The sequence below is a fragment of the Conger conger genome, chromosome 6 (assembly GCF_963514075.1).
Source record: "Conger conger chromosome 6, fConCon1.1, whole genome shotgun sequence".
In the NCBI taxonomy this organism is placed as follows: Eukaryota; Metazoa; Chordata; class Actinopteri; order Anguilliformes; family Congridae; genus Conger; species Conger conger.
In genome coordinates, this window is record NC_083765.1 from 42,284,471 (window position 1) to 42,311,834 (window position 27,364).

Genomic DNA, 27,364 nt, shown 5'->3' on the forward strand with positions numbered 1-27,364 from the left:
GTCATATTAGCCTGTGTTTGTAGTATATAAGATATAATACTAACAGATACTGTAGCTTGTTGCGCTAGGTACGCTGGTGCTGTAATTAAGGAGTGCTGTAAATGCACGATTTTTTTCTTCACGGAGACACAATATTTTTTTATCTTTGAAACAAATCATTTTAAAATAACCATCCTGTGTGTGTGTGTGCGTGTGTGTGTGTTTGTATCTGCGTGCGCATGCGTGTGTTTGTGTGTGAGTGTGTGTGTGCGTGTGTGTGTGTGTGTGTGTGTGTTTGTATCTGCGTGCGCATGTGTGCGTGTGTGTGTGTGTTGTGTGTTTGTATCTGCGTGCGCATGGGTGTGTTTGTGTGTGAGTGTGTGTGTGTGTGTGTGTGCGTGTGTGTGTGTGTGTGTGTGTGCGCATGCGTGTGTTTGTGTGTGAGTGTGTGAATACTACTAGCACGGATTACCACTGCCGGAATGGAACAGACAGAATGATGTTCCGATGGAAATTATCACAGGTGTCCATTTTCCCATTTTCCGGTCGAGCGATCTACCCAAATGTGGGAAAGTTACACCCCTTATTTCAGGAATGAGCTGACAGGGCACAAAAAGCAAAGAGAGTCTGAGTGCTTTGGGTTTCTCTGATGATAGCACTCTGCAGGAGGACTAAATCAAACCCTAAAGACCTCCTGGAGATAAGCCTTTGGTCCCCGCGGAAACTGGCAGGTATTATCAGCATGGCTATTCCAGTGTACTTTACAGTGCTGTGATATGGTGGCCAGATCCATGCAGGAATCCCCCAGCTATTTTTGCGTGTAGGGTTATTACAGGTGACTAGATCCAAGCAGGAATCCCCATGCCATTCTAACATATTGTACAGCATTGTGATATGGTGGCCAGATCCACGCAGGAATCCCCAAGCTATTTCTGCGTGTAGGGTTGCTACAGGTGGCCAGATCCAAGCAGGAATCCCCACACTACCCCAGCATACAGTGCAGTGATACGGCAGCTGCGCTTGTCTCTGAACGGCAGAGGATCAAGACCGATGCGGCTGATTTCAGTCGGGCTGATGTGGATTAGCTGCCGTCCCCTAAGTGGGGTATTAATCGTGGGCTGAGAGGTGTGTGGGGGGAAGGTGGGGAAGAAGTAAAGCACCCAGGCGTCGTGGCATGCATCTCCGCTCATGCATTACACCACGCGATCGGCACGTTAAAAACCTAACGAGCACGGCCCTGTCCACAAAGCCCTCTGATCCTTTTTGATGCTTTTATCATCTTCTTTTTTCCATCGTTATGTAGCCTACTTCTCATGTTTTTCAGGGTAGGGGTTCAATGACCATTCTGCACTCTCAGAAAAAAAGGTTTTTTTTTGGCTCAGCTCCATAGAGGAACTCTTTTTTAGCTCCTTAGAATCCTCTATTATGGGTGTGAAGAGTGAAAGCTCCCAGACAAAGAATCATTTTGCCAGACAAAGAACGCTTGAAGTAGATTTTGGGGTCTTCTGTGGGAATCACAGGGTTTTAGAACTATTTTTTCTGAGAGTGTGTGGAAAGTGAAAAATCTACAGTTTTCTAATTTTGTGTGATGGATTTATTTAATCAGCACTGTATGATTTTGGGATCATTAATAACAGAACCAGCTGCTGGCATGAACAGTCTCTGTGGTCATTTAGGTCCACAACCACAGATGGGCCACAAATTTGAGCTTTTAAAGGGGTTTTTTTTGACATTTTGATTGTGCTGCATTGAGAGTCTGAATAGCTTTTTCCCCCACATCCACAATCGCTTCTGCCAGCTATTCAGTGCTATGCCACGTTCAAGTTCAGAGGTCATAATTTCACGGTCACCTCAGTATAGAGCCACTTTCCCACATCACTATGATCCTGTGTGCATGAACATTCAGAATAACTGTACAGTCTGTGCCCCCTGCAGCAATGCTTCTGCTGTTTCATTACTTTAGATGGCTCCAACACATTATTTTTTTATTTTTTTATTCCATTTATTTATTTATTGAATTAGCACAATAGCAAAAATGTAATCAGTTTCATTCATTTATTTACTTACTTACTTATTATTATTATTTTTTTATTTTTTTATCCTTTATTTATACAGGTAGTTTATTTTGCAACTGTGGCCCGTGAACGAATAAAATGTATTTTTTTCAAAACGTACAAAAACATACAATTCAATGGCGTAAGTGGGGCGGGCGGGGTGTGAATCGGACCTTTAACCTGAAGGCTCGGGGTTCTGGGTGCTGGGTGGGATCCTGCTGGTTCTCCCCGGTTGGGGGCCGGGGGGGGCTTGGCCAGGCCGCTCCGGTGAACATACGGCCTTATTAACACGCTGTGCCACAGATGTTGCCAAGGGAGACGGTGGCGGCTGGCCGGATGAAATAAAATGTTTCTGATCTACACTTCAGTGTCAACAGCGCAATTCAGGCTTCCTGTTGACCTTACTGTCACATTTCATTTTTATTTTTTTCTCTCTATCCTACCGCTTCAGTGGCAAACATTCTCTGGAGAGAGGAAGGTACTTATGCATGTCATACATTCTTTAATATTACATTATATAATGATCATATGTATATGATGTTGTATCTATTGCTTTTCTGCGCAATATAATGGCATATTACATTGTATCTTTTTTTCCCCGCATTGCTATACGTGGCTGTAATACCTGTTTACTTAGTGTTTACAGATGGTTTGGGCTGCTTTGTGTCAGATGGGGACCTGAGAGCTTTGACTGTGTCAAGCCTAATGGAAGCTTTGTCTTTGCAGGTCTCGGGGTCAGCAATATGTTCTATGTGTTTTACGAGGACGGCGTTAAAGTCATCCAGCCAGTGCAGTGCGAGATCCAGAGACACATCAAACCCACTGAGAACCTGCTGGGGCTACAGGTAATACACACCTCTCATTGGGGCTACAGGTAACACACACCTCTCATTGGGGCTACAGGTAACACACACCTCTCATTGGGACTACAGGTAACACACACCTCTCATTGGGATTACAGGTAATACACACCTCTCATTGGGGCTACAGGTAACACACACCTCTCATTGGGACTACAGCTAATACACACCTCTCATTGGGACTACAGGTAACACACACCTCTCATTGGGACTACAGGTAATACACACCTCTCATTGGGGCTACAGGTAACACACACCTCTCATTGGGGCTACAGGTAACACACACCAGGTTCTGCTCATAGACATCAATTCGGAAGAAAGAAGTCCAAACAAACTGGATGCCATGCAGCTCCAAGTGTTATTAACACACCGGGTCTCTGCGAGGCACCCCAGAATACAACATCCCCAGCCTGATTCACGGCTGGTGTAACTTCTCTAACCGGGGCGGGGGCCAAAGAAAGTGACATTATTGTGTGTATTTTGTGTTATCTCGATGCATCGCATAGTTAATTGTATGAGTTGCGAGGTTCCCTCACCGGTGAACGGTAAGGGGCTGGCTCTTCTTTGCCTCACGCCTCAGATCTTTGATGAGTTTATTCATTATTCCAGCCCGACCGTAAGCAGGAGGCTTGAAATTCAGCGCGTGTACAGTATTACATTCCCCCGTCCGCTCATTTTATCCTCGCGGTGCAGATCTGGAGCTTTCTGCGGCCGGCCTCTCATTTCAGCGCTAATGCTCGGCCGAGCTCGCCGAGACGGAGCGGAGAGGCAATAGGCTGCGTATTAGAAAATCAATCAAACACAACTCAATGAGTGTCAGACACCTTCTGGAAATAGAGCAGGGTGCGAACCAAGGGAGGTAATGTGACACTGTGTTCTTCACAAGCCCCCCCCTCCACCCGAGAAATAATATAGAAGGGAAGTGTAATGTTAACCCTTTGGTGCGCAACATGGGTCAAAATTGACCTGACTTAGTTTTTATTTTCTATATCCTTGCATAGCTTGTGCATCAAAGGGTTTATGTAGCATTATGTGTGTGTCTGTGTCTGTGTCTGTCATGTCTGTGTGTGTCTGTGTGCATACCAACATGCAGGCACACGCGTGGGGCGACATTGGCTCAGGCAGTAAGAGCAGTCGTCTGGCAGTCGGAGGGTTGCGGTTCGATTCTGCCCTGGGTGTGTCGAAGTCTCCCTGACCAAGACACCTAACCCCTAAATGCTCCTGACGAGCTGGTTGGGTGGGTGTGTGAATGGGTGAAAGAGAAGCATCAATTGTACAGTGCTTTGGATAAACACATAAACACACACACACACACAATATGTATATAAGCTTAAGGTTTATGTATAGTGTTGTTTTCTACAGTAGGCTGCTGAGTGAGCTTTCCGTTGGCTTTGAGAGAAAGTGACAGACCTCTCCATTCCAGCACCGCGGAAGCGTTGCAAGCCCGGTCTGGAGTAATGCCACACGCTATCCACGCGGTTCAGTCTGGAGTAATGCCACACACTATCCACGCGGTTCAGTCTGGAGTAATGCCACACGCTATCCACGCGGTTCAGTCTGGAGTAATGCCACACACTATCCACGCGGTTCAGTCTGGTTATGCGATATCCACGCGGTTCGGTCTGGTCTGGAGTAATGCCACATGATATCTGCACCGGATAGGAGCCGCCCAGTCGCTGGAGGAGATCGTCTCCAGATGGCGTCTCCCGCTAACGCAGAAAGGCAAATTAGAAAAAGCGTTTCCGTTTCGGGCCGAGAGGCCTGGTGAATTATTGATGCGGTGCAGTTTGGGAACAGCGTGGGGTTGTCGTAGGCGCACCCGTGCGTGAGGGCAGCACATAGAACGGGGCGACGTTTCTGCCGTCAAACTCGTTTTAAGAGCGTGACATCTGACGTTTCCTCCCCACCTCTCCGAAATGTGCAGAAGGCGACATTGTGTGATGACAAGCCTGGCTTTTGTTAAGATGACTGACATCGCAAGGGCATATTCCATCTTACTATGCAAAGCACTGGCGCCCTGCTGCGATGCCTTAATGAGTCTATAAGAATAATTGGAAGCAGATTAAATTTAATCTATGTTGTCACTCAGGTACTTGAAATGTTTCTCTGAAAGGTCATCACAGACCACCACGGTCTGTGATTCGTGATTGAATGCATCCTTAAAAGCTGTGGCATGCACTCCTGAGAGCAGAGTGAAGTTCTGCTATTCACCAAACGGGTGGAAGTTACCGGACGTTGTCGGTAACTTTGATTATTCACAGTGCTTTGCTGTGAAGAAAATAAATAAATAATATCATTAGTGCCAAATCATTGCAGCTCCACCCATTAAAGGGCTTAATGCAGGGACGTGTCACAAATTAAAGACCAAGTGTGGTTTCCACGGTAACCAATTCCTTCCCCTGACCCCCCTTCTCACCATCAGCGTCTCCTCTGGTCATTAGCCTGGCAAGATCGTGACATCTCTCTTGTGAATAGTAGAACTTCAATTTCAATTCAATTCAACATCATTAAGGTGTATTCAGTCAAGCACCTTTCTGACGACCTTTGACAAAAACACATTTCCAGTGCCTGTGTAAGAACAGAGATGAAATATAATCTGCTTCCAATGGGGGCAGCGTATAGCCTCCTGGCTAATTTGCTTGACAGGGACTCAAGCAAGGTTGGTGGTTCATGCCCCAATTTGGCCAGAACTGTTGGGCCCTTGAGCAAGGTCCTTAATCCCACATTGCTCCGGGGGGAGGGCTAGGCCCCTGCTTAGTCTAACTCCAGGAAGGCCCTGAATTCACTTTGACCGAGCCTATTTGCCAAAGGTTTCATTGAAAGAAGGTGACACTTTGAGAAAGTATGATTTTGTCGGCAGGTGTGAGTAAGGACTGGGGTGCCCTGAGGTTTGATATATTGGTACCAGAAAATGTCTGTAGTGCACTGAAGGAAAAGTGGATAACCACAAATTTATTCAGCAAATTATCGGTTCTATAAATGGAGAAAATGACAGGTTAAAGTACATAATTGGCCCTGGAGAAAGTGGTCTAAAGAAATACAGGCATTTAAAAGAACTATCTCATGCAGTGCAAATGTAAAAATGTGACACACATGTACTTTCCTCTTCAAATTCTGTATTTACACATAGAGTACATGCACACACACACACATGCATACATGTACATACACTCAGAACACTGCAGTAACCAGTGTTTTACTGTCCCTACGTGGTATTTATCCTTGTCAGCATCGTTTGATATGGTTCCTGCTACCTGTGTTCAGTGAGTCGTATATACACTCACCAAGCATTTTATTAGGTATTTATTAGACATATTTTTTAGACGTCTACTGCTGTAGCCTATCCACTTTGAGTTATGATGCGTTGTGTGTTCAGAGATGCTCTTCTGCATACCACTGTTGTAATGTGTGGTTATTTGCGTTACCTGTCAGATTTGACCAGTCTGGCCCTTCTCCTGTGACGTCTCTCATTAACAAGGCGTTTTTGTCTGCAGAACTGCTGCTCTCTGGATTTTGCACCATTCTTTGCGAACTGTAGAGACTCTAGAGAATCCCAGTTTATCAGCAGTTTCTGAGATACCCAAACCACCCTGTCTGCCACCAACAATTATTCCGCAGTCAAGTCAAGTGACTTGGATCAAATCTTTTCCCCATTCTGATGGTTGATGTGAACATTAACTGAAGCTCCTGACCCATATCTACATGAATGTATGCATTGCACTGCTGCCACACAATTGGCTGATTGGATAATCGCATGAATAAGTTGGTGTAATAAAGTTAAAATGTTCCTAATAAAGTGCTTGGTGAGTGTCCCTTATCGTTATACTACAATGCTTGGTAATAAAGCGATTTTACATTATTGAGACCAATAAATTACTTCTATTAGAACTACAACTGGAACTGCTACTGCACCTAATACAATACCTATTTTGACTACTAATACTACTAGTATGACTATTAATACTCCGACTACTACTACACATACAGCTATTACTATGACCACCATTATAGCTATGACTACGGTGAATTTGGCTCCGGAGGTAAGAGCGGTTGTCTGGCAGTCCCTGGGTGTGTCGAAGTGTCCCTGAGCAAGACACCTAACCCCAAATGCTCCTGACAAGCTGGCTGGTGCCTTGCTTGGCAGCTAATCGCCGTTGGGGTGTGCTTCTGTGTGTGTATGAATGGGTGAAAAAGACACATCAATTTCTTTGGATAAAGGCACTACATAGTAAATGCAGACCATTTACCATTTCTTTTACAACTAGCATTGCTATTACTACTATGATTACTGCACTCGGAAATAAGGATACAGTGGAGGTACATTTCTGTTCTTTAAGGAACACATTTCCAAAATGCTACCTGAAAGGTCCAATACTGTAATTTTAGAAATAAGTACCTTTTACAAACCAAAAAGGTACAAATAAATCCTTAATCCAACGACAAGGGGTAGACCCTTTTTTCAGTGAGTGTAGTGCTTTGTATTGTATGGTGTATGTACTGTGTTTACTGTATCCGTGGGGTTTATCTGCAGGAGGAGGTTTGCCCGCAGACGGAGGGTGACGCTGAACAGAAGTGTGTCTGGGCCTCGGCCGTCAATGTGAAGGACAAGTACATCTACGCCAGCCAGCCCACCCTCAGCCGGGTGCTTATCCTGGACACTCAGTCCCAGAAGGCCGTGCAGGTGAGCGACTCTTTAATGTATCAGGATGCGTCACCACACCCCTCTGAATTGCACATCATACCCCGCTTCATTTCCACTTCGTACTATGAGCTAGGACAGGCTATTCACCATGTAAGGGGCGGCCTGTAGCGTAGTGGTTAAGGTACATGACTTGGACGCGCAAGGTTGGTGGTTCGATCCCCGGTGTAGCCACAATAAGATCCACACAGCCGTTGCTTAGTCCAATCAGCTGTACGTCACTCTGAATAAGAGCGTCTGCCAAAATGCCATTAATGTAATGTAATGCCGTTACTGTAATGTAATGTACAGAGCCCTGCAAAAGGAGCTTGCCCACTCCTCCATTGAGCTCAGCCATGAGGCAGTCAATGACAGTCAACGACAGGCCTCACAGTGCTACAGGAGTGTGGTTGCACAGATCAGAGAGGCTTGCAGCATCTCTTACTAATAATAGATATACTATGATGGATTGGTGCCCATTCCATAACACCCCTACGTTACACCAGTCGATGGGCTGCCTTTCTGTGTTCCTCCCAAGATTTCTTCCCACATTGGGCATTCTTTTCTCGCCACTGTTTGAGGGTTTTTCTCCCCCCTAAAAAAAGGCAAGCATACTGTGTGTGACAGCAGGTATGAGTAAAATGCATATAGAATATGATATACAGTATGCAGTTTACCTGGGACTCAAAATGCGCATACGGAAAATACTCAATTCTCAAGACATTTTGTGTCTCGTCTTTTCTGGTCCTGATATGTTCTACTTTGTACAAGGCTGTGTTTATTTTTGTGACTGCATCCATTACCGTAACAAATAGCCTTCTGCTATTTAGTGACAAACTCAGTATGAGTTATGTATTTGCCTGCATTATCCATAATTAAAACATAATGAACCGCATTTGTGTCAAATTACCTCACAAAGTGCAGCTCTAAATGACGACTTCATCGCTTTATTGGAACTGAAATTACCGTTCAAAATCCTAATTGTTTTCTCGGAATGTGTGACTGCTTTCCACCGATATAATTCACTGTACTTCTAACCATATTCCACCACAAATTGCAAGCTCTGTTTCTCACTGCTGAATTTATAAAGCTGACAAGAGATTCACTTGTCAGTGCGCATTAAACAAAGTTTAGTTATGCACCACATCAACACAACTTGCATGACAACTGTCATTTTGCCTACAGGCCTGTGACTTTTTCATGGCACTGGGGAACTGGTAGCATTTCAGGCTTTCAGGCCTCTGTCAGGTTCAAAAACTGTGAAACGAACCATTTCAGCCCTAGAAAATCAACACTGTGTTAAACAAGTGCATAATAACATAAGCACATAAGAAAAGGTGGTGCTGAGTAAAAGCTATTCACCATGTACAGAGCCTTGCAGAAGGAGCTCGCCTACTCCTCCATTGAGGCCTCACAGTGCTACAGGAGTGTGGTAACGCATGATCAGAGAGGCTTGCAGCATCTCTTTCTGGTGACAAGTGGTTGCGACTGTCATGTTTAGACTGACGCTAACAAGAGAGCTCAGGTAGCCTTGGCAACCAGACCCATAAATTTGGTTACACCAGACACTCTGATGGTTAGGTTAATAATATCCTGCTGCTGCCACTACTGATCAGGGCTGGCCTCGGTTATATCCTTTAAGTGAGTGCGGCAAATTCATGGAAATTCCATTCATGATTTTGAAAAAAAGAAATTATTTGCAGAGTATGCAGCTGATGAATGGATTTTTTTCCGCATTGACAGAATTGAAATGGAGCTGATCTTGGCTTATACTGACAGCCTGCTTGTGGAGACGGTTCCAATGCAGCAAATTTGTGATTGATACTGGCTAGCAGAATTGGGTCACACTCAAACAAAACTGGTGTGCCTTTGCCACTCATGGAAACATAAAACACATCGCAGGTTTTTACTAAACCTGGAAACGTGGGTCTCACTGTAACAAGGCTAGACCTTATGTGAGTATTTTTCAGACATTATGTCAAGGGTTTATGTGTCGTCAGCTCCTAAAGCAGGGTCATGTTTGGCTCTGAGAGAAGGGACACTGTACCCCATCCACCACCACCACCACCAGGGGGCAGTATAGCAGCTGAGCTCTCCTGTCTCTCCCTTCCAGCAGCAGAAGCAGTTCTGCTGCTACCAACTGTCGCACAGCGGTTAGCTGGTCACCTGCAGCCTCAGCTTCTGTCACAGCTTTTAGATCGGTGGCTGCTACAGTAATTAGCCACCTGGTCCTTCTCAGCTCTCGAAGAGAGGCAGGGACAGAGGGAGGATGGAGAGAGGGGGGGTCACAGAGAGAGCGAGAGAATGAGAAACAGGGAGCTAGAGTGGCTAAGCTACTGGCACCCAGCATTTTGGTTGTTCAAGCCCTGGTATAGCCACAGTAAAATTTGCACAGTTGTTAGGCCCTTAACCCCACATTGCTCCTGGGGTGTTTGTCCCCTGCTTAGTTTGAATCAACTGTAAGTCGCTTTAGCTAAAAGCGTTAGCCAAATAGCTTTTTTATTATGGAGAGAGAAGGAGGAGAGACAGAAACGAAGAGAGACAACGGGAGCGGGAGTGTGGAAGGAGGGTGAGAAAAGGAAGGGTTTGGCTTTGGATTGTGGAATCTTTTCAAAGTCATTTTTGAAAGTATACCATTCTGTTTGCTCTTGGAGTAAACGCACAGCTCCCACTCCACGCTGCTGAGAATAAACAACCATCTCTCCCCGTGTACACAGCTCTTCAGTTACTGCTGTTTGTGTAGCTTTCTACACTTTAAGGTTCTGCGTTTAAAATATGGTTGTATTTATTTATTTCTTTATTTTTTTGCCCCCTCCGTAAAGCATTGAAATGAGCAATAGTTTCAAAAGTCTAAATCAAACAAAGCACTTTGTCAGTAGGGTTTAATTTAAACAGAGGTTCTACAACAGTGTATTGTTTTAGTCAATGAAGCCAGTGGAAATGCAATTATTTAATCTCTTAATCTAGCGTTTTTTTCATATGAAGCAGCTTTCAGAGGCGAACGCATTTGTGAATATGAATGAGCCGTGCGGAATCTCGGCCAGCTCTTGAATATAAAGCCGACACCGTGCGATTGAGGCACAGCCATATCTCACACATCTGTTTCCCCCGGTGGCTCCATAGGCCCGGCTTATTTCTGATTGTCACAACAGCAAATGTGCGTGTGTCATCTCCCGTGAAAAATGAATTCTGTCACCGGCCTCTTCAGAGAAGCCGGCTCCGGCGGATCAGTGTGGTTTTAGGAGCGACCGCGCTGTCCGGCTCTCCTGCGGTAAGAAACGACCCGCAGTTCAGACCGGAGCACGTGATCGGGTTCGGCAGACCAGATTCACAAGCTTGCAATCATTAACGTTTGCCTTTAAAGAGGTCTCTCATCCCCAGAGCTTTGTGCCAGTTCGAATCCCTCGCCCTGAATGCCCCGCTAATAAAGTTTAGGCGCAGCTGTAAGTTCAATACCAGTTGTCTGCTACAGGAAAGGTATACTATTATACGTATACTATTATGTACTATTTTATATATATTGCATGTTGAAGGCAGTGCACACTCTCAGGGATAAAGGTACATAGAGTGCCTGAAAAGGTACAATATATAATGATTTACTGTACTTTCAGGGTAAGTAAGTGAAAGTGAGAGTGGAGGGAGTATCAGGAGGACAGCAGGTGCAGGAGAAGGGCTCGTTCACCCTGCGGAATATCCTACAGCTGCCGGTGATTATCCGAAAAGCTGGAGCGCATCTTATCAGCGTGCCGGTCTGGAACACTCCCCTAATTCCTCCGTGTTGTTCCATTACCTCCCGGTGGGGAAGCGGCTGACAGCGGTGCCCTAGGCTCAGTCCGACCCCTTAAACGGGCCGGGACTGCCACTCTTTCGCTGGGCGGCCATGTTGTTTTCCATCCACGTCCTTGTTCACGCCTGTCAACTCAATTCAATTCCGTTTGAGCTGAATTGTCTCTTTCCCTCTCTCACCTCAGCTGGTGGGTGGTGAGCGTTCTGGCACAAAATGGCTGCCGTTGCATTGCATGCATTGCTACGCATTGGTGGTGGTTGAGGCGAGGTTCTCCCTCTTCCCAGTAAATGCACTTTATCTATCTATCTTTATTTGTAAAGTGTTTTACAACACAAATTTGTCACAAAGCAGGCTTACATACATTCCAGGCCTGATACTCCCCCAGAGCAAGCCTTGGGCAACAGTGGCAGAAGAAAAGGCAGTCTAACAGGAGCTGTCACACGAGCACTCAACCCTCACCGTCACTCAGCTAGGGTGGCCAGTCGTCCGTTCCCGGGCCAGCTCCTCTCCATCTGGCTCTGCCTCCTGCCAGATGCATGCTGGTCTGGCATTTTTGAAAATAACCTAAAACAACAACAATGTGTCATATTCCTAAATCTTACAGACTTACATCAAATACATTTGCATACGTGATTGGTTTTAAGCAAATCTAATCTGAACCCCCCCCCCCACACACACACACACGCATGCTCTATCACATCTACAGACAGACATACACAGCTACACACACACACTGTATCACACCCACAGACATACACACACTTTACATACAGTAAATAGAGTGAAACATTTTTTTTTTTTGCCAAGGCATACTTTTGGTCTATTTCCACAAGTTATTCTTGTGGAGCTAGACAACACTTTTGGCATTCTGTTTTTTTTTTGTTTTTTTTCTTTAATTTGAAAAGCCAATTACCAACGAACAGCATATTGATAGAGCCTGTGTTTTAAGTAAGTGCATTATTCAACACAAAATTGTCAATTGGCAGCTAGGCAGATTCAGGTCACGAAGAAAACAAATTGTTATGGATTTTCATTTGCAAAAGAAAAGAAGAAATGGGTTTGGAAGTTGCAGCAATGATAGGCCGTTGAGACGATATGGGATGCTTCGGGGCTGAAGGCACGGGCTATTGTCTTCTCTGTGTCACCTGATTTCATCATTTCATTTCTTAATATTAACGTGTGTGTACCAGGCGAATAGAACACGGAAAAAAACTCATTCAACGTCTCTGCCTTAAGGGGGCGTGTCCTACCTTCAACTTCCCCTGTTACCTTCAAACCCACACGCATTACTGCTGCTTTTATGACCAGAACACATGGACACTATGCAAAAAACAATGTGGTATATTGGAAGACCATACGTAATTGTAGCATTTTAGTAAGGTAGGCAGTGCCTGTCATTGCTGCTCTGATCACACGTCCTTGTCTGATTTGTGGTGTCTTGTCCCTTGCCGTTGCAGACTGTGCACACCGACCCTTTCCCGGTGAAGCTGCACTATGACAGGTCCCACGACCAGGTGTGGGTTCTAAGCTGGGGGGATGCCCAAAAAACCTCACCCACCCTGCAGGTAATGACCACACATCAGCATTTGAACAGTAGCTGCACAGACATTTTACAGGAATGTTCTGGAATGTTCTGGAACTCCACTGTTTTCTGTCACCAGCAGTGATTGTGACATCAGCATTAGAATGTTCAGTTAAGAACAGATCTGCGGTGGCGCAACAGGCTAAGACGCAGCAGACTTGCGGTTGCAGTTTGCTGCTGTTACACACCGGGGACCGGGGTTCGATTCGCGGTCCTGCCAAAAAGCCAAGTTTGGTTGGCTCACGTGGGGTAGCGATAATTGGCTCGCTGCTCCAGAGGGAGGGACTTGGCAGGGTTATTAGATCGCCGCACAATAAGCACCTCAGGCGCCTCGGAATCACGGCAACGGGCACGAGACGGCTTGAAGAAGGTGTGCCGCTCTCATTCGGGCCGCCGAGGGACGGGGTACGGGCGGTACATCTAATACGACTACCTCCAATTGAATCAGACGAGGTACAATTGGCTACCAAATCTGGGAAAAAAAGAACAGATCTGCGTCATGTACATTACATAATTGTTTTGGATTAAAATAGTTTTCTACGCTTTACAGACATTGTCTGGTGTATTGGAACCTATGATATGGTCTCAAAAAGTGCCAACCCCACCTTCTGGCCCTCCTGGATGGCTCGAGTGCACCAGGCAAAATCAAGCAAGCACAGAAAAGTATTTGAATCCAAAACAATTACGTATTTGACCCAGGTCTGCATTCTAATCACATTTGTACACCTTAAAGGGCTAAAACCAGGGATAATTAAATTGGGATATGACAGTCAGGTCATCACCTTGCTGGCACCAATCACAGAGTACAATTGGCAGAACAATGTCAGCAGTGATTCATGGATATTTTATGGCTACTTCCTGGCAACAGAGAACCTCTAATCATAGCAAAAAACATATCCACATATCAGCATTCCAATTCTATTAGTGGTTACCAACATATTGCATGATTAGGAGAGATTAGAGACCTCCCCGGTCTCTGTCTGTAGTGATGTCACAATGCTGTCAGAAGAAATGTACAGTTCAGCTTGTAATTCAGAAGTACATTACATTAAACTGAAGTGCAGGCTGGAATATCAGCATCCAACATTCTGAGTCCATGTTCTAGAACTCCATTGCTTTCAATTGTCAGTTGTGATCAGCACTTTAAGTTCATTCATTATTTAGTTCATTCTAATCACATATTTGTATGGGAACCAGGTTGATTTTGTAATACCTCTATTTGTAATAACACTGACTTTTATTAATGAACATTTTTTTTGTATAAATATTATACATCTTGGAAAAAACATTTATGGTAGCCCAGTGCTAAAGAGGAAAACTCTCCTGTTCAATACCCAAGCGAGAGAAGGTGTCAAGAATACTGTCATAGGAAAAAAGACTAACAAGCGTTTACACAGCATAGCTTTCCCAAGTGATCTCATATCACCTGTCTCGGTGCTGAAGTTGTTCCTGTCGCCACTTATCTGTGGTTCCTCTCTCTAGGGGAGGGAGTGTGTGTGTGTGTGTGTGTGTGTGTGTGTTTGTGTGTAGCTGTGTATGTCTGTCTCTAGATGCGATAGAGTGTGTGGCTGTATCTGTGTGCTTGCATGCATGCTTTTCTACGTGTGTGTGTGTACGTGCATGTATGTCTCTAGATGTGATAGATCATGTGTGTGTATGTGTGCATGTCTGCGTGTGTGTGTGTGCGTGCGTGCATGCGTTCATGCGTGTGTCTGTGTATGTAGCTGTGTTTGTACAAGTGATCGTGTGTGCATATGTGAATGTGTGGGTGCTGTCATTGATTTCTGATTGGCTGAGCGAGTGTTGCACTTTGATTCACGCATAATTAAGACTCCCAGCGCAGGCTGAGGCAGAGGAGAATCTCATCTTCTCATCCGGCAGGTGGGCGCTGAATGATTCATGAGCGCATGTTAAGTGTATTACCCCACGCACACACACACGCACACGCACACACACACACACGCACACGCACACGCACACGCACACGCACACGCACGCACACACAGGCACACATACGCACACACACACACACACACACACACACATGCACACGCACATGCACTCACACACACACACACACGCACACGCACTCACACACACACACACACACACACACACACACACACACACGTTAAGAGCATTCCCCTCTCTCGGCAGGTGATCCGCCAGGCGGGCGCGGCTCTGTCCCACCACACCGTCCACACGCAGCCCGTGGGCCGGCGCTTCGACCGCGCCGACGACTTCTTCATCCCGCCCTCCACCCTCCTCGTTCCTCACGTCAGGTACTCCCCCGCCCGCGCTCGGACACGGCAGCCCGCCACGCCCGTCACCAAACGACCGTCGCAGTCCATCCGTCAAACGCCGCGGCCAAATCGCCGTCACGGCGGATGGACTTCCTCCTCGCCGGCCTCGCCAGGAAACAGATGGTGCACGTCGGGTTCTTTACCGGCTCGCGCAGAGCCCGAGATGATTGACAGATAGCCGTCGGGACCAGGTGTAGCTCGGATTAAAAATAAATAAATAAATAAATATAGAGTCTGCGAAATTTTGAGCGGCCCAAAATGCACAGCTGATTTGTGAAAAAAAGGATGTGTGCGGTATAAAACAGGCTGTTTTCAGCCACTCTGGGAGACAGCCCAGAAACTGGATCATATCTATGCCCTGTCTTTTGGAAGGGAGATATTTTTTATAACATTTTTGGAAACATTTTGTCATATGTGTGTTATTTGTCCCTTCGGGGGGACCAGCCGTGGGGGGGGTTTGAGTAGGTATGGGCCCCTTCCTGGCCTACAGGGTAGAGCACCAGGCCCTGCTGACAAAGTCTTTCATAGCAAGACTGTCCACGAACCTTTAACTGCAACTGTGTCTCATCCCCACTGCTGCTCTGCATTCATTCATTTATCTAGAAACGTCCTGTTTGCTTATGAATCACATCTGAAGATCCAGTGGTTTCCTGTTTCATTTGATGTTTTGCCTCTGCGGCAAGAATGCTGCTGGCTGGGAAAAAATACTCGCAAGGTTCCGACAGTAGGGGACAGCGGCGTTGCATTCCGGCAAGTAACTGGCGGAGCAGTCGTTTATAGCAAGATTACCCGTAATCCATAGTGGTTTAGGGTTTGTTTTGCACAACCACCACAAATGTGAGGACACCACACAAACCACACCACACAAACCACACTGTGAAATAGAGCACACTACTATGCACTATTTATAGCCATATCAAATATATTGCATGATTGTAACTACTCCTCAACTGCTACCGTACTGTATGCATACTTATCTTGTAACCAAGTAATCAGCATGTAATATAAGCTCATGGATAGTGTAATAGTGCATTCATAACAGTAGATAGAATTAATAGACCTTACCCTCACTTGTACATAAACATTTCCCAACTCCCAACTCTAAACCTGCCCTAAGCCTTGTAATGTAATTGCATACATTGGGTACTTGTTTATTTATCGACCAAATAAACAGTGTTTGTTGGTAGTTAAAGTATACTTTCCTTCACTGAGATGTAATGCTGGTAGGCATATAAGATGCCCCCGAGCAGGCCAGACCCATGTATCCTAGCTGCTCTTATGAGGTTGGACAGGGAGAGCTTGCAAAGTGGCCCCAAATGGCAGCGAAGTGCTGTTTTACTGTAATGTCCACAGCGCGGGATAAATCAGCCGGTTTATGTGAGACCATGTCCGTTCCTCGCCGTCTGCGGTCCGAACGTGCAGCCAGGTTAGCGGAGTGGATGAAGCTAAGCGCTCGCCGACCTTTTCCAAATTTAGCACTAATGGAGATCTGTCTGCATAAGCCATGTCCATTTCCGACTGCTCCTTCCACTTGTTTTTTGGGTTTTTTTCCGAAATGGCTCATTTGCCTTGCATAATTTCCAAATCTTGAATATGGAAAGTTTGACCTTTTACGCTATTGACTTCCCCCAGGAGTGGAAGTGGTATCTAAATCATACCATCTGTCTTTGTGTGGCTTACTGGTTCAAGGCTACCTGGGTCTAGAGCGGGGATGTATGTAAGAGCCTGGGGCGGCCTGTAGCGTAGTGGTTAAGGTAAATGACTGGGACAAACAAGGTTGGTGGTTCTAAACCCAGTGTAGCCACTATAAGATCCACACAGCCGTTGGGCCCTTGAGCAAGGCCCTTAACCCTGCACTGCTCCAGGGGAGGATTGTCTCCTGTTTAGTCTAATCAACTGTGCCTCACTCTGGATAAGAGTGTCTGCCAAATGCCAATAATGTAATGTAATGTAATGTATCTCAAATGTATTTGCCTGTATGCACAGTATTTCATGTGAAATTGAGGCTACTTCTTTCTTATTTTTTTTTTGTCGCTTGAAAAGCAACTTAGTCCTTGTAGTTTATAGGGGAGGTGGGTGGTTTAATACCTACTTAAAACCCCTGTTCAGAGCCAAACTGGATGCCATTCTTTGCAGGTTTTCTGTGCCTTCCATCTGGATTGGTCTGGGCTGCAAGGGATTGGCTTTTAATAATGACTTGTAATGAGGGTAGTTTCAAAAGACACATTTACAGGTAGCACAAAAGAGAAGGATGAAGGTAAAGTCCACAGTCAGCCATTTTGAAGTTTTGACTACATTTGCCTCCATTTTGAGGCAGATATTGCCCAGGGATGCAATTTAACCACCTCCCCTGCCCCCTTCCCCATTCCACAATGCCCACCCCACTCAAACATCAAACTACGATTATGTGTGATGTTTTTTTGTTTCGTTTTTTTAATAAAATTGGATATGGACAAGCTACTGAAATGCTTCTGCAACAAGGCAGCATTTGTTCTGCTCTAGGACCCTGAAATAATCCCAGGTGTCTTGATCCACAAATGCTCGATTTGCTGTGTTAATAAAGATTGATTCACTCACTTTAGATTCAATGCCTCTCAAAATAGTCTGTGCGTCTTAAATCCTAATTGTTTCCAAATAATGATTCTGTTGAGGTGATAGATGTTTTCTGTTTTGTATTTTTTTTTATCCGCAAAACTACTGGCGCTAGCAACAGACTATGGCTAATTCTAATTGTATGTCTTGTGTCATTTCACACAAGGCTGTTGGTAATTGGCTAGACCCAACACCTTACCTGCAAACAGGGAGCATTTGAACTTCAAGCAAAATACCTTTCAGGGTCCAAATTCTCAGGAGTGATATCATAAAGATAGCATCATTAAAGCCAATACATACAAGGTAACAAAGAAAACAAGCAAATATTCAATATTCAATTCAATATTTAAGTTTTACTTGGAAGTAAAAACTTTGAGTCACTTTAGTTTGTGTATGTGGCCATATGAGACAGCTGTAAAATAATCGCATTCGCCAGACCCCACCCTTGTCAGTACACTGGTTCCCAAAAGACAAATCTTTCAATTTAGGAGGAAGCACTCACTAACACGGTCTCAAGTTTTATTACGCCATAGTCAAACTTAGCGTATTGTAAAAAAAAAACGCTATGGTTTTCATCAACTCATCATTTGACCCATGGACCATTACCTTCCACCACCTAATATTGGTTCTGAAAGAATATAAAAGTTATAATAAAAAGTATAATATAAAAAGTGTTTGACAGCCTATATGTTGTAAAAACCCAGCTTTTAAGCCCACGTATTGCAGTCACCGATGAGGATCAACCATGAACAAATCTCTTCCCTGAGTAATTCACCATAAAAAAAGGAGGGGCACACAGCGCTTTGGGCATTGAGCACTTTTAGTGGATTCATTAACATAATTAAATGTGTTAATACCTATAGCGCTGTCAGCTCTCACACACTGTCTTTGTAGTCTCAAACTCTTATTCTGAGTACAAGTGGGGCTTTTTGCAGTATCGGTTTCATGATAGTTCTTTGCTACTCAGTTAGATTGCTTGGTTCTGAAGTATACTATTAAAAATGATACACCATGCCTACCCAATAACTATTATTATTGAATAAATATAGCATAATATTATTGATTCAATGGATATAGCACGTACTATTATAGATTAATCTGTTAATTTACCCTCATTTTAGTAAATAGGGGCATCATTTTTTACAGTGTATGTTATACAGTGGGCCAGATGATGACAGTTAGTGTTTTTGGTGATGGGGAATGTTATCAGTGCCATCATTGAACCCATCTCTTGTGTTAAGATAATTACATTATGATAGCTGCACGATGAAATAATTATGATGCTTCATTCATTTATAAAACCCATTTTGAATGGAATACACTTGACTATATTGTATATATGGACTTCTAATATGAATTTTGTTGCAATGTAATATTATATACTTAACAATACATTTTATTTAAATATATTGCAATACATTCCATTTCTGTTTGGAAAGTGTGAGGTCCTGTTACACCTTGCTTGATAGCTTATAATTACCACATCATCTAGCAGTTGAGGTTGAGGTTGTAGAAGTTGCTTCTAACACACACGCGCCGACACAAACTCAGACATAGTCCTGCGTGTTCAATTGCTGGCGTTGTGCATAAAGTGTGCAACACAGGTAGTTTTGACAAGAAACATGTTAAAGCCTTTAATCCCAAACCATCACTTTAGTCCAATCTGCAGAGAAACACAAGTTCTCTTCCGACAAAACCAGTCATCCTTCTTTTCATCTTTAAAGAAGAAAGAATCAGTTAAGCAGAGAGTCCATTTGAAAGGGTCAAGGAGACACGTCTTATGAATTACCTCGACATAAAATGTAACAGAAGTTATCATCCGACTGTGTCTGGTTGTTAAAAACGACAAATAATTGGATGTCCCTTTGGATGCCCTCATACCTTTTGTGGAAGTTTTAGGATGTACAGTTCATACAATTTCATGGTTAGTCATTTTATTCGCTTCTAGAAATCACGGAGGAATGGCAAGTAGTTTTCTTTATGTCAATAATCCATCATACAGTGACTTATTTCTTGAACTCTATGATTTATTATATCAGTCAAACTAGAAGTATAGAGTAGGAAGTACGTGTAGACCAGTGTTTCCCAACTCCAGTCCTCGGGACCCACTTGCCAGAAGGTTTTTGTTGTAACCAGTAGTTCACACATCTGATTTAACTAATCAAGGGCATTTTTGTGGTTTGATTGGTTCAATCATTAAATCAGGTGTGTGAGTTACTGGTTACAACAAAAACCTTCTGGCATGTGGGTCCCGAGGACTGGAGTTGGGAAACACTGGTGTAGACACATTATAGCCAAGTGGCTAAGGTGCTTGCCTGGGACCTGAAAGGTGGGTAGCTGCAATAAGATTTTGTGTAGCTGTGGTGCGATTGAGCCAGGCCCATAACCCCCGCACTGCTTTTAGTGCCTTGAGATTTTATTTGAAATCAAAGTATATCAAAGTATTTCACAGCTTCAACGCACGCAATCTGCAGCAACTAGTCCTAGTTAGCAGGAGCTATCAGACGCACGTTTCAGTCACAATAAAGGGTTGTTGATTTAGCGGTTCAGGCCGTGCGCCCGGTGTTGTCGTTAGCTAACGAGGTGCTGGAGTCCGCAGCAGCGGGACACAGGTGACTGTGTCCTGCCCTAGGGTATGCGGGGAGGAAACCGGCCAACCTTCCTCTGGTTGCCTCTTCACCAGCTCCTCCCGAAGACATGCCAGATTACCCACGGGCTGCCTGTTGTTTGTCACCGAACAACACGCTCTCCTCTGGGCGTCTGGCAGGCCCTCCCTCTCTCTCCTGCGGCCCTATGTTCACTGGCCAACCGTGGAGTACACCGGAGCGCCCCGATTTCAGTCCCTTGCCCAACTGTGCCGCTGCATTTGATACACTTAATGGAAATGAAACTACATTGTGGAGGAACAACAAGTCAATAGTCTTGAATATGAATTTGAATTTATTTATAAATTATACAGGCTATGTACACTCAGTGAGCAACTTATTAGGTACACCAGCTTGTTAATGTAAATATTTAAAGGATTAACCTGGTGGTTGGTCACACTTTCTAGGTTTTTTTATGCTATTTGCACAAGAGGGTATTGAAGAAACATGGTTAAATATATCCATTCCTTAGTTTTGGAGAAGTAGGTGTATTAAATGTATCATCCAATGAGTGTGTATCATGGAGGTAGCTATGGTAACAAACAACAATTGGGAGCATTGTCTGTCAATCATAGCTAATTAAAGGGAGACTGAAAGAAAAGTATTTTCAGTATATTCACTGTGGTGCTTTGAAAGGGATCCAAATTGAAACAAAGAGTTGAAGAAATACATTATTTTAATATCACAAGAAAAAAAATAATAAAGGTAGAATGAATCTGTTGTTTCATCCATCCATCCATCCATCCATTATCTGAACCCGCTTATCCTCAACAGGGTCGCAGGGGGGCTGGATCTCAGCATACATCGGGCGAAAGGCAGCCAGTCCATCGCAGGGCACACACACCATTCACTCACACACTCATACCTATGGGCAATTTAGACTCTCCAATCAGCCTAACCTGCATGTCTTTGGACTGTGGGAGGAAATCGGAGTACCCGGAGGAAACCCGCGCAAACTCCGCACAAAGAGGCCCCAGTCGAACCCAGGACCTCCTTGCTGTGAGGCGGCAGTGCTACCCACTGCACCATCCGTGCCGCCCCTGTTGTTTCATAAGTGTAGTTAATAACAAATTATTTTTGAGTGCTGAAGTTTATAAAATACAATACTAATCCTTGCACAATACATTTGAGAAATGCTTCCAAACAAACAATTAGTTCTCAATACTTTATGTCCCTATAGTTGTTGAGGGCAAGCATTGTGTTTCTTGATTGGTATGTTGATTGGTTGAGATATGGGCCAATGGCAGCCCGTGAAGGGGTGCATAAGTCCCAGAGCTAAAGCCACGCTGTTAAGGCTGTGCTCTAACTCACACAGTGTTACATGGCAGCGCAGTCTCTATATGGATTATTATTGCTTTTTGAAAAAAAAAAACACAAAAAAAACAATATTATATATTTTTCATCCTTGCTTCCCATAGTACACAATGCAGCTGGGATCTGCATAATATATTATTAACTGCAGACATTTACAGGACAAAATTATAGGCACAACGGTCATAACTAAAAGTCACAATGGAATTAGCAAGCAACTGTTTTGCTAACGGAGGCAGTTTCTCGATTCGCTCAACCGTGCGCCTGAACTTAATGTGACAGGATTGGATTCTGGGTTTGTCTTCTGAGAAATGTGAGGTCAGGCTTGTTAAATTAACACACCAAATAATAACATGTCTACTCTAATAAGTTTTTGATTACAATGGCAATTATTTTCATGCTCGCTGGGTAGCTAAAATAGCTGGCTATGTTAGATTCTATATAAAAGCCAATGTGCTCCAGTGCCTGTTTTATTGGTTTTAGATCTTACCATGGCAGCAAAAATTTTACATGAAATGTAAAATTGGCTGATGAGACAGAAAATGTTTTTGGACTCTATAATTCACCTGTACAAACAGTACACTGCCATGCTCACAAGATATTTTGCTATCTCCCATAATTATTTCTGCTTATAAGTGATCAGAAGCACCTGGAGAAGAACTGCATTTGGTCACTCACTCTGTGGGGTTTCCTAGCTCTCTGTGGGGGTTTGGCAGCTCTGTATGTGGGGGATTGGTAGCTCTGTCTAGGGGTTTGGTAGCTCTCTCTGTAGGTGTTTGGTAGCTCTGTATGTGGTTGTTTGGTAGCTCTGTATGTGGATGTTTGGTAGCTCTGGCTTGGGTGTTTGGTAGCTCTGTTTGTGGGGGTTTGATAGCTCTGTCTATATGGGTTTGGTACCCCTGGCTTGGGCGTTTGGTTGCTCTCTGTGGGTGTTTGGTAGCTCTGTTTGTGGGGGTTTGGTAGCTCTGTCTAGGGGTTTGGTAGCTCTCTCTGTGGGCATTTGGTGGCTCTGTCTATGGGTTTGGTAACTCTCTCTGTGGGTGTTTGGTAGCTCTCTCTGTAGGTGTTTGGTAGCTCTGGCTTGGGTGTTTGGTAGCTCTGTCTGTGGGTGTTTGGTAGCTCTGTCTGCGGGTGTTTGGTAGCTCTGGCTTGGGTGTTTGGTAGCTCTGTCTATAGGGGTTTGGTAGCTCTCTCTGTGAGGCACTCTGGCTGTTTTAATGAGTAGAGTGCGGTCAGAGGCTTGCAAGATGTGGCTCAGGACACTCAATCATGCATGTAAGCACTTGGAGAGCATCGTAAAACATATCATAACGATGCTTTTGGCCTGGGCCATCTCTTCAGCGGCTAGCCAAATTATTTTTATAGTTCAGCCGAGCAGATTTTGACAGTGCACTCCATCTCTCCAGAACGGCCACTTCAGCACGATTACCTTTAACCCCCGTCCTGACAGAACGATATGAAATGCATCAACCCGGTTACAACAGAGAGTGTGTACTAGGGTCTGCACAAGGGGCCATCTCAGATCGCCACCAGAAAACAATCTCTGCATTAAACGCTGGTCCCCCTCACCTCATACGTTTTAATCAGCAGTGAGTCGAGAGAGAGAAGAGTGCCGGTCAGAGTACTTTCACCCCACTCTTTAAAACCCACTCCTGTCCTCTTCCTCCCTCCTTGGCACTACAACGCTAGCTGTAATTAAAGGCACAACAAGGCTTTCACAGAGTGGCTTAACTTGCACGTTATGTAGAGGAGAAAACCTTTTTAATGGGGTTCTGTTTCTTAATGACACATTAAAAGCACCATCGACCCCTTACTTTAGTTTCCCCTGTCTACTTCAATTGATAGACATTGGCTGGGAACATGGTTTTTAAAGAACCTGCTGGCACCGTAATGAAGCAGTTTTATTCCAAACACTTTCCATGCAACAACGTAAAAATGCTATCCTATACACAATGGTTTTTTTTGTCTCCCGTACTGATGAACAGACACAGAAGTGATGTTGAAAAGGAACATAGCCAGTGGCAATCCCTCCCAGATCTCTGTCAGAGTTTCACTCCTCAGAATTCATTTGAAGGAGGCTTTAAAGAGATGAGCACTTTCCTTCTCTTTAGCCACCTGCTACCTTCAGTTTTACACAATTTGTTTCCTGACTCCAAGGCTTTTTTGTTTTTGTTCCCTTCTACTATCCCCAGCTCCACCTGCATGTGGGCCCTTGAGCAGGGCCCTTAACCCCACATAGCTCCATAGGGGGACTGGCCCCTACTTAGTCAAATCAACTGTAAGTCCCTTTGGATAAAAAGCATCAGCTAAATAACTGTAATGTGATGTATAAGCCGTAGAAGAGGGCAACATTGGATCAGGCGGTGATAGTAGTCGTCTGGCAGTCGGAGGGTTGCCGGTTTGCTGGGTGTGTCAAAGTGTCCCTGAGCAAGACACCTAACCCCCAAATGCACCTGACAAGCTGGTTGGTGCCTTGCATGGCAGTCAATCGCCGTTGGTGTGTGAGTGAGTGTCTGAATGGGTGAATGAGAAGCATCAGTTGTTCAGCGCTTTGTATAAAGGCCGTGTTTTAATGAGTGTTTTGTTTTTCAGGTTCGGATACGTCTTCCACAAGAACGAGCCCGTGCTTCACAAACTGGACCTGGAGACCATGTCGACGGTGAAGAGCGTCAGCCTGGAGGGCCACAGCTGCGTGCCCACCTCCCTGGCCCACGCGCCCCTGGGGGGCCTGCTGGTGGTGGGCTGCAGGCACGCCCTGACGGGGGCCGCCAGTCCGCAGCTCATCCTGGACAGCGTGACGGACGCGGTGCTGGGGCGTAACCGCCACGTGACGGGCGCGCCCTACGTCTCCCCGGACGGCCGCTACCTGGTGAGCGTGGACGACGCCGGCGGGCTGATGAGGGTGCAGTCCGTGTCGGAGCGCGGCGAGGTGCGGGAGCCCTTCGACATCCACACCAACCTGCACGTGTCCGACCTGGCCTTCCAGCGCTCCTTCACCCAGGCGCACCAGTACGACGTCTTCGCCAGCTCGGGCCTGCAGACCGACGCGCTCTTCGTGGAGCTGGCCACCGCCAACCTCAGGATGATGAAGAGCCTGAAGGAGCCGGTGCGGCCGTCCGATTGGCCGTGGGGCCGGAGGAACCGCGTGATGGTGGGCGGAGGCCTGTTCGGACAGTACCTGATGACCCCCGCGAGGGACTCGCTCTTCATCCTGGACGGGCGGCTCAACAAACTCAACTGCGAGATCACGGGCGTCCTGAGGGGCAACACGGTGGTGTGGGTGGGCGACGCGTAGGCGCGGCGGCGCCCCGCCCGGCTGTAAGTAAAATGCCCTCTTCTACGGTTTATAAAATGTAAAGGAGAAAACACAAAGAAGGCAAAACGATTTAAAAAATTTTCCTTTTCATAAGCTGGACATTGGTCCCTCATTAAAAAAAAAGTGTGCTTACCTTTTTGGGCGTGAAAAAGAAATAAATAAAAAAGTTAGTCCGGGCGAAAATTGTTTTCCATTCAAGGGCTTTTCGTCGATGAGGTTACAGCGAATAATGCAGCGGGGCTCTTTGGGATGAAGTGTAAAAACAGGAAAAGAAATCGCTGGTCATTTGCATCGGGCAGATCTGACCTGCCGACATCAAAGTCCCCTGTCAGTCGCCGCCTCTGTCCAAATGATTCTTCTCTTGGCAGCAAACAGGCAAACAGAGGAGATACTTTTGTTATTTGTTTATTTTTGCTTTGGCTGACCTTTCCTTTGGCATCTCCACACTACAGAGTCACCCATGGTTTACTCTTGTGTTTGTGCTTCAAATGAGCGCACTTTCAGAAAGAGTAGCGATAAATAACTCCCCATTTATCAAAAGGAAAGAAGAAGAATTCTGGCTATTACAGAGATAGAAATAACCTAGCACAATTTAAAATAGTAAATAGTTTTCCGTCACCATATTCAGCAATGCAATGACTTCAGATAAGTTTACCAGAATCGGATTTAGTTTAAGACCCTAGTTAAGCAGTGTGAAATCGATCAAGAAAACATTAAAATATATCTACGTGCAGATTCTCATTTTCATGAGGTTTATTTCACCCTTGAATCAAAAGCAGCTTTGGGGAAAGATTATACAGGTATTCAGCCAAGTTTAATGATTGGATTTATTACAAGGAATGTTGTCATGTGGTCATGGTCTTTCAGAAATGTTTTCGATTTTGACCAGAAGAGCCATTTGTGCATCTCGGATTAGTATACTTCACAACCATAGTCTATGCATTTTCATTTGGTAAACTCTAGATAAGGGTATTTTATGGCACTTCTCCAATTTGAACTTGGCTGCCAATTCAAAAATGTGACATCAAAGTTTTTTTGTTTTTTTTTGTTGAAGATTCCTGCAAGTCTTTTTGAATCTGTTCAGTGCACTCATTGAAAAGACATTTTTTTATTGTACTTTGTTTGTTCTAGAGCGGCAGTCCTCAAACCTCATAGCTTTTAACTGATTTAAAATTTCAGTTTACCCATAACTGTTTGGCTTGTGTTTTGTACATAGCACCTGAGTGGTATTTTGGGCATGCCACTTATTGGTTAGTATAAGTGCATCTGAGAACTGAGGATCTCTGTTGAACCACAGCGAGCTCTGTCTTTAAATCGGAGTGACAAATTAAAGAACAAGAGAACATAACAGGGTGTCATTTGTCTCTCATCTAGACTGAATCACCGTTGAGTCGACCTTTCGCCCCTTTCATTTCCCACGTAAATCAAAATATGTTCACGGATTGAAATCTGATGCTAAGTATTACCCAAATGTAAGTATTCCAGTGAAGAGTGGACTGTGGTTGAAACAAGCCTGAATTGGTTTATTCTCTTGTAAGAACAGAGTCTGTTCACCGGGATGCGTTGTGATGTTCCCAGTCATAGCACTGTCTGTCCTTTACGTCTAGTCATGTGGTGTATGTTGAATCACGTGGGTTCCTGATCATGTAGAAAAAAAAAAATGCTTGACATTGACAAAACAATAAAACCAACACCTTTTAAAACATATTTTGTCCTTTCTTTTTGTGTTGACACAACGGCTCATTTTGATAAATGGTGCACAGCATGCGTCTGCCGTGACCTAACTTTAAGTAGCATGACATAAAAGGTGCGGAAAGGGGCGATATTGGCTCAGGAGGTAAGAGCAGTCGTCTGGCAGTCAGAGGGTTGCCGGTTTGATTCTACCCCAGGTGTGTCGAAGTGTCCCTGAGCAAGACACCTAACCCCCAAATGCTCCTGACGAGCTGGTTGGTGCCTTGCATGGCAGCCAATCACCATGAGTGTGTGTATGAATGGGTGAATGAGAAGCATCCATTGTAAAGCGCTTTGGATTATGGCACTATATAAATGCCAACCATTTATGACATGACATAATTCATGACATGCCACCATATGGTATTTACACTCTAGGCATGTAGCAGACACTCTTATCCAAAGTAACGTTGTTTACCTAAAACGCATTATACAGCTGGACATGTACTGAAGTATTTCAGGTAAAGTATCTTTTATCAGGGCATTATGCCACATTGCTGTACAAGGAAAGTGTAAAAACAGATTA

The 27,364-nt window shown here is 44.7% G+C and overlaps 1 protein-coding gene across 3 annotated transcripts in view; it reads left to right on the plus strand.

The window, feature by feature from the left end:
• LOC133130850 (follistatin-related protein 5-like) overlaps positions 1-25,224 on the plus strand; it is a 183,402-nt gene extending 158,178 nt beyond the window's left edge. For 2 of the 3 annotated variants that reach the window (XM_061245755.1, XM_061245756.1), the window contains exons 11-16: positions 2,485-2,511; positions 2,760-2,878; positions 7,425-7,574; positions 12,816-12,923; positions 15,098-15,222; positions 24,384-25,224. In XM_061245755.1, the coding sequence (XP_061101739.1) occupies positions 2,485-2,511; positions 2,760-2,878; positions 7,425-7,574; positions 12,816-12,923; positions 15,098-15,222; positions 24,384-25,086 (1,232 nt within the window). In that variant the 3' untranslated portion in view covers positions 25,087-25,224. The remainder of the gene's footprint in view (positions 1-2,484; positions 2,512-2,759; positions 2,879-7,424; positions 7,575-12,815; positions 12,924-15,097; positions 15,223-24,383) is intronic. The other variant, XM_061245757.1, reaches the window with a different exon arrangement.
• The last annotated feature ends 2,140 nt before the right edge of the window (positions 25,225-27,364 follow it).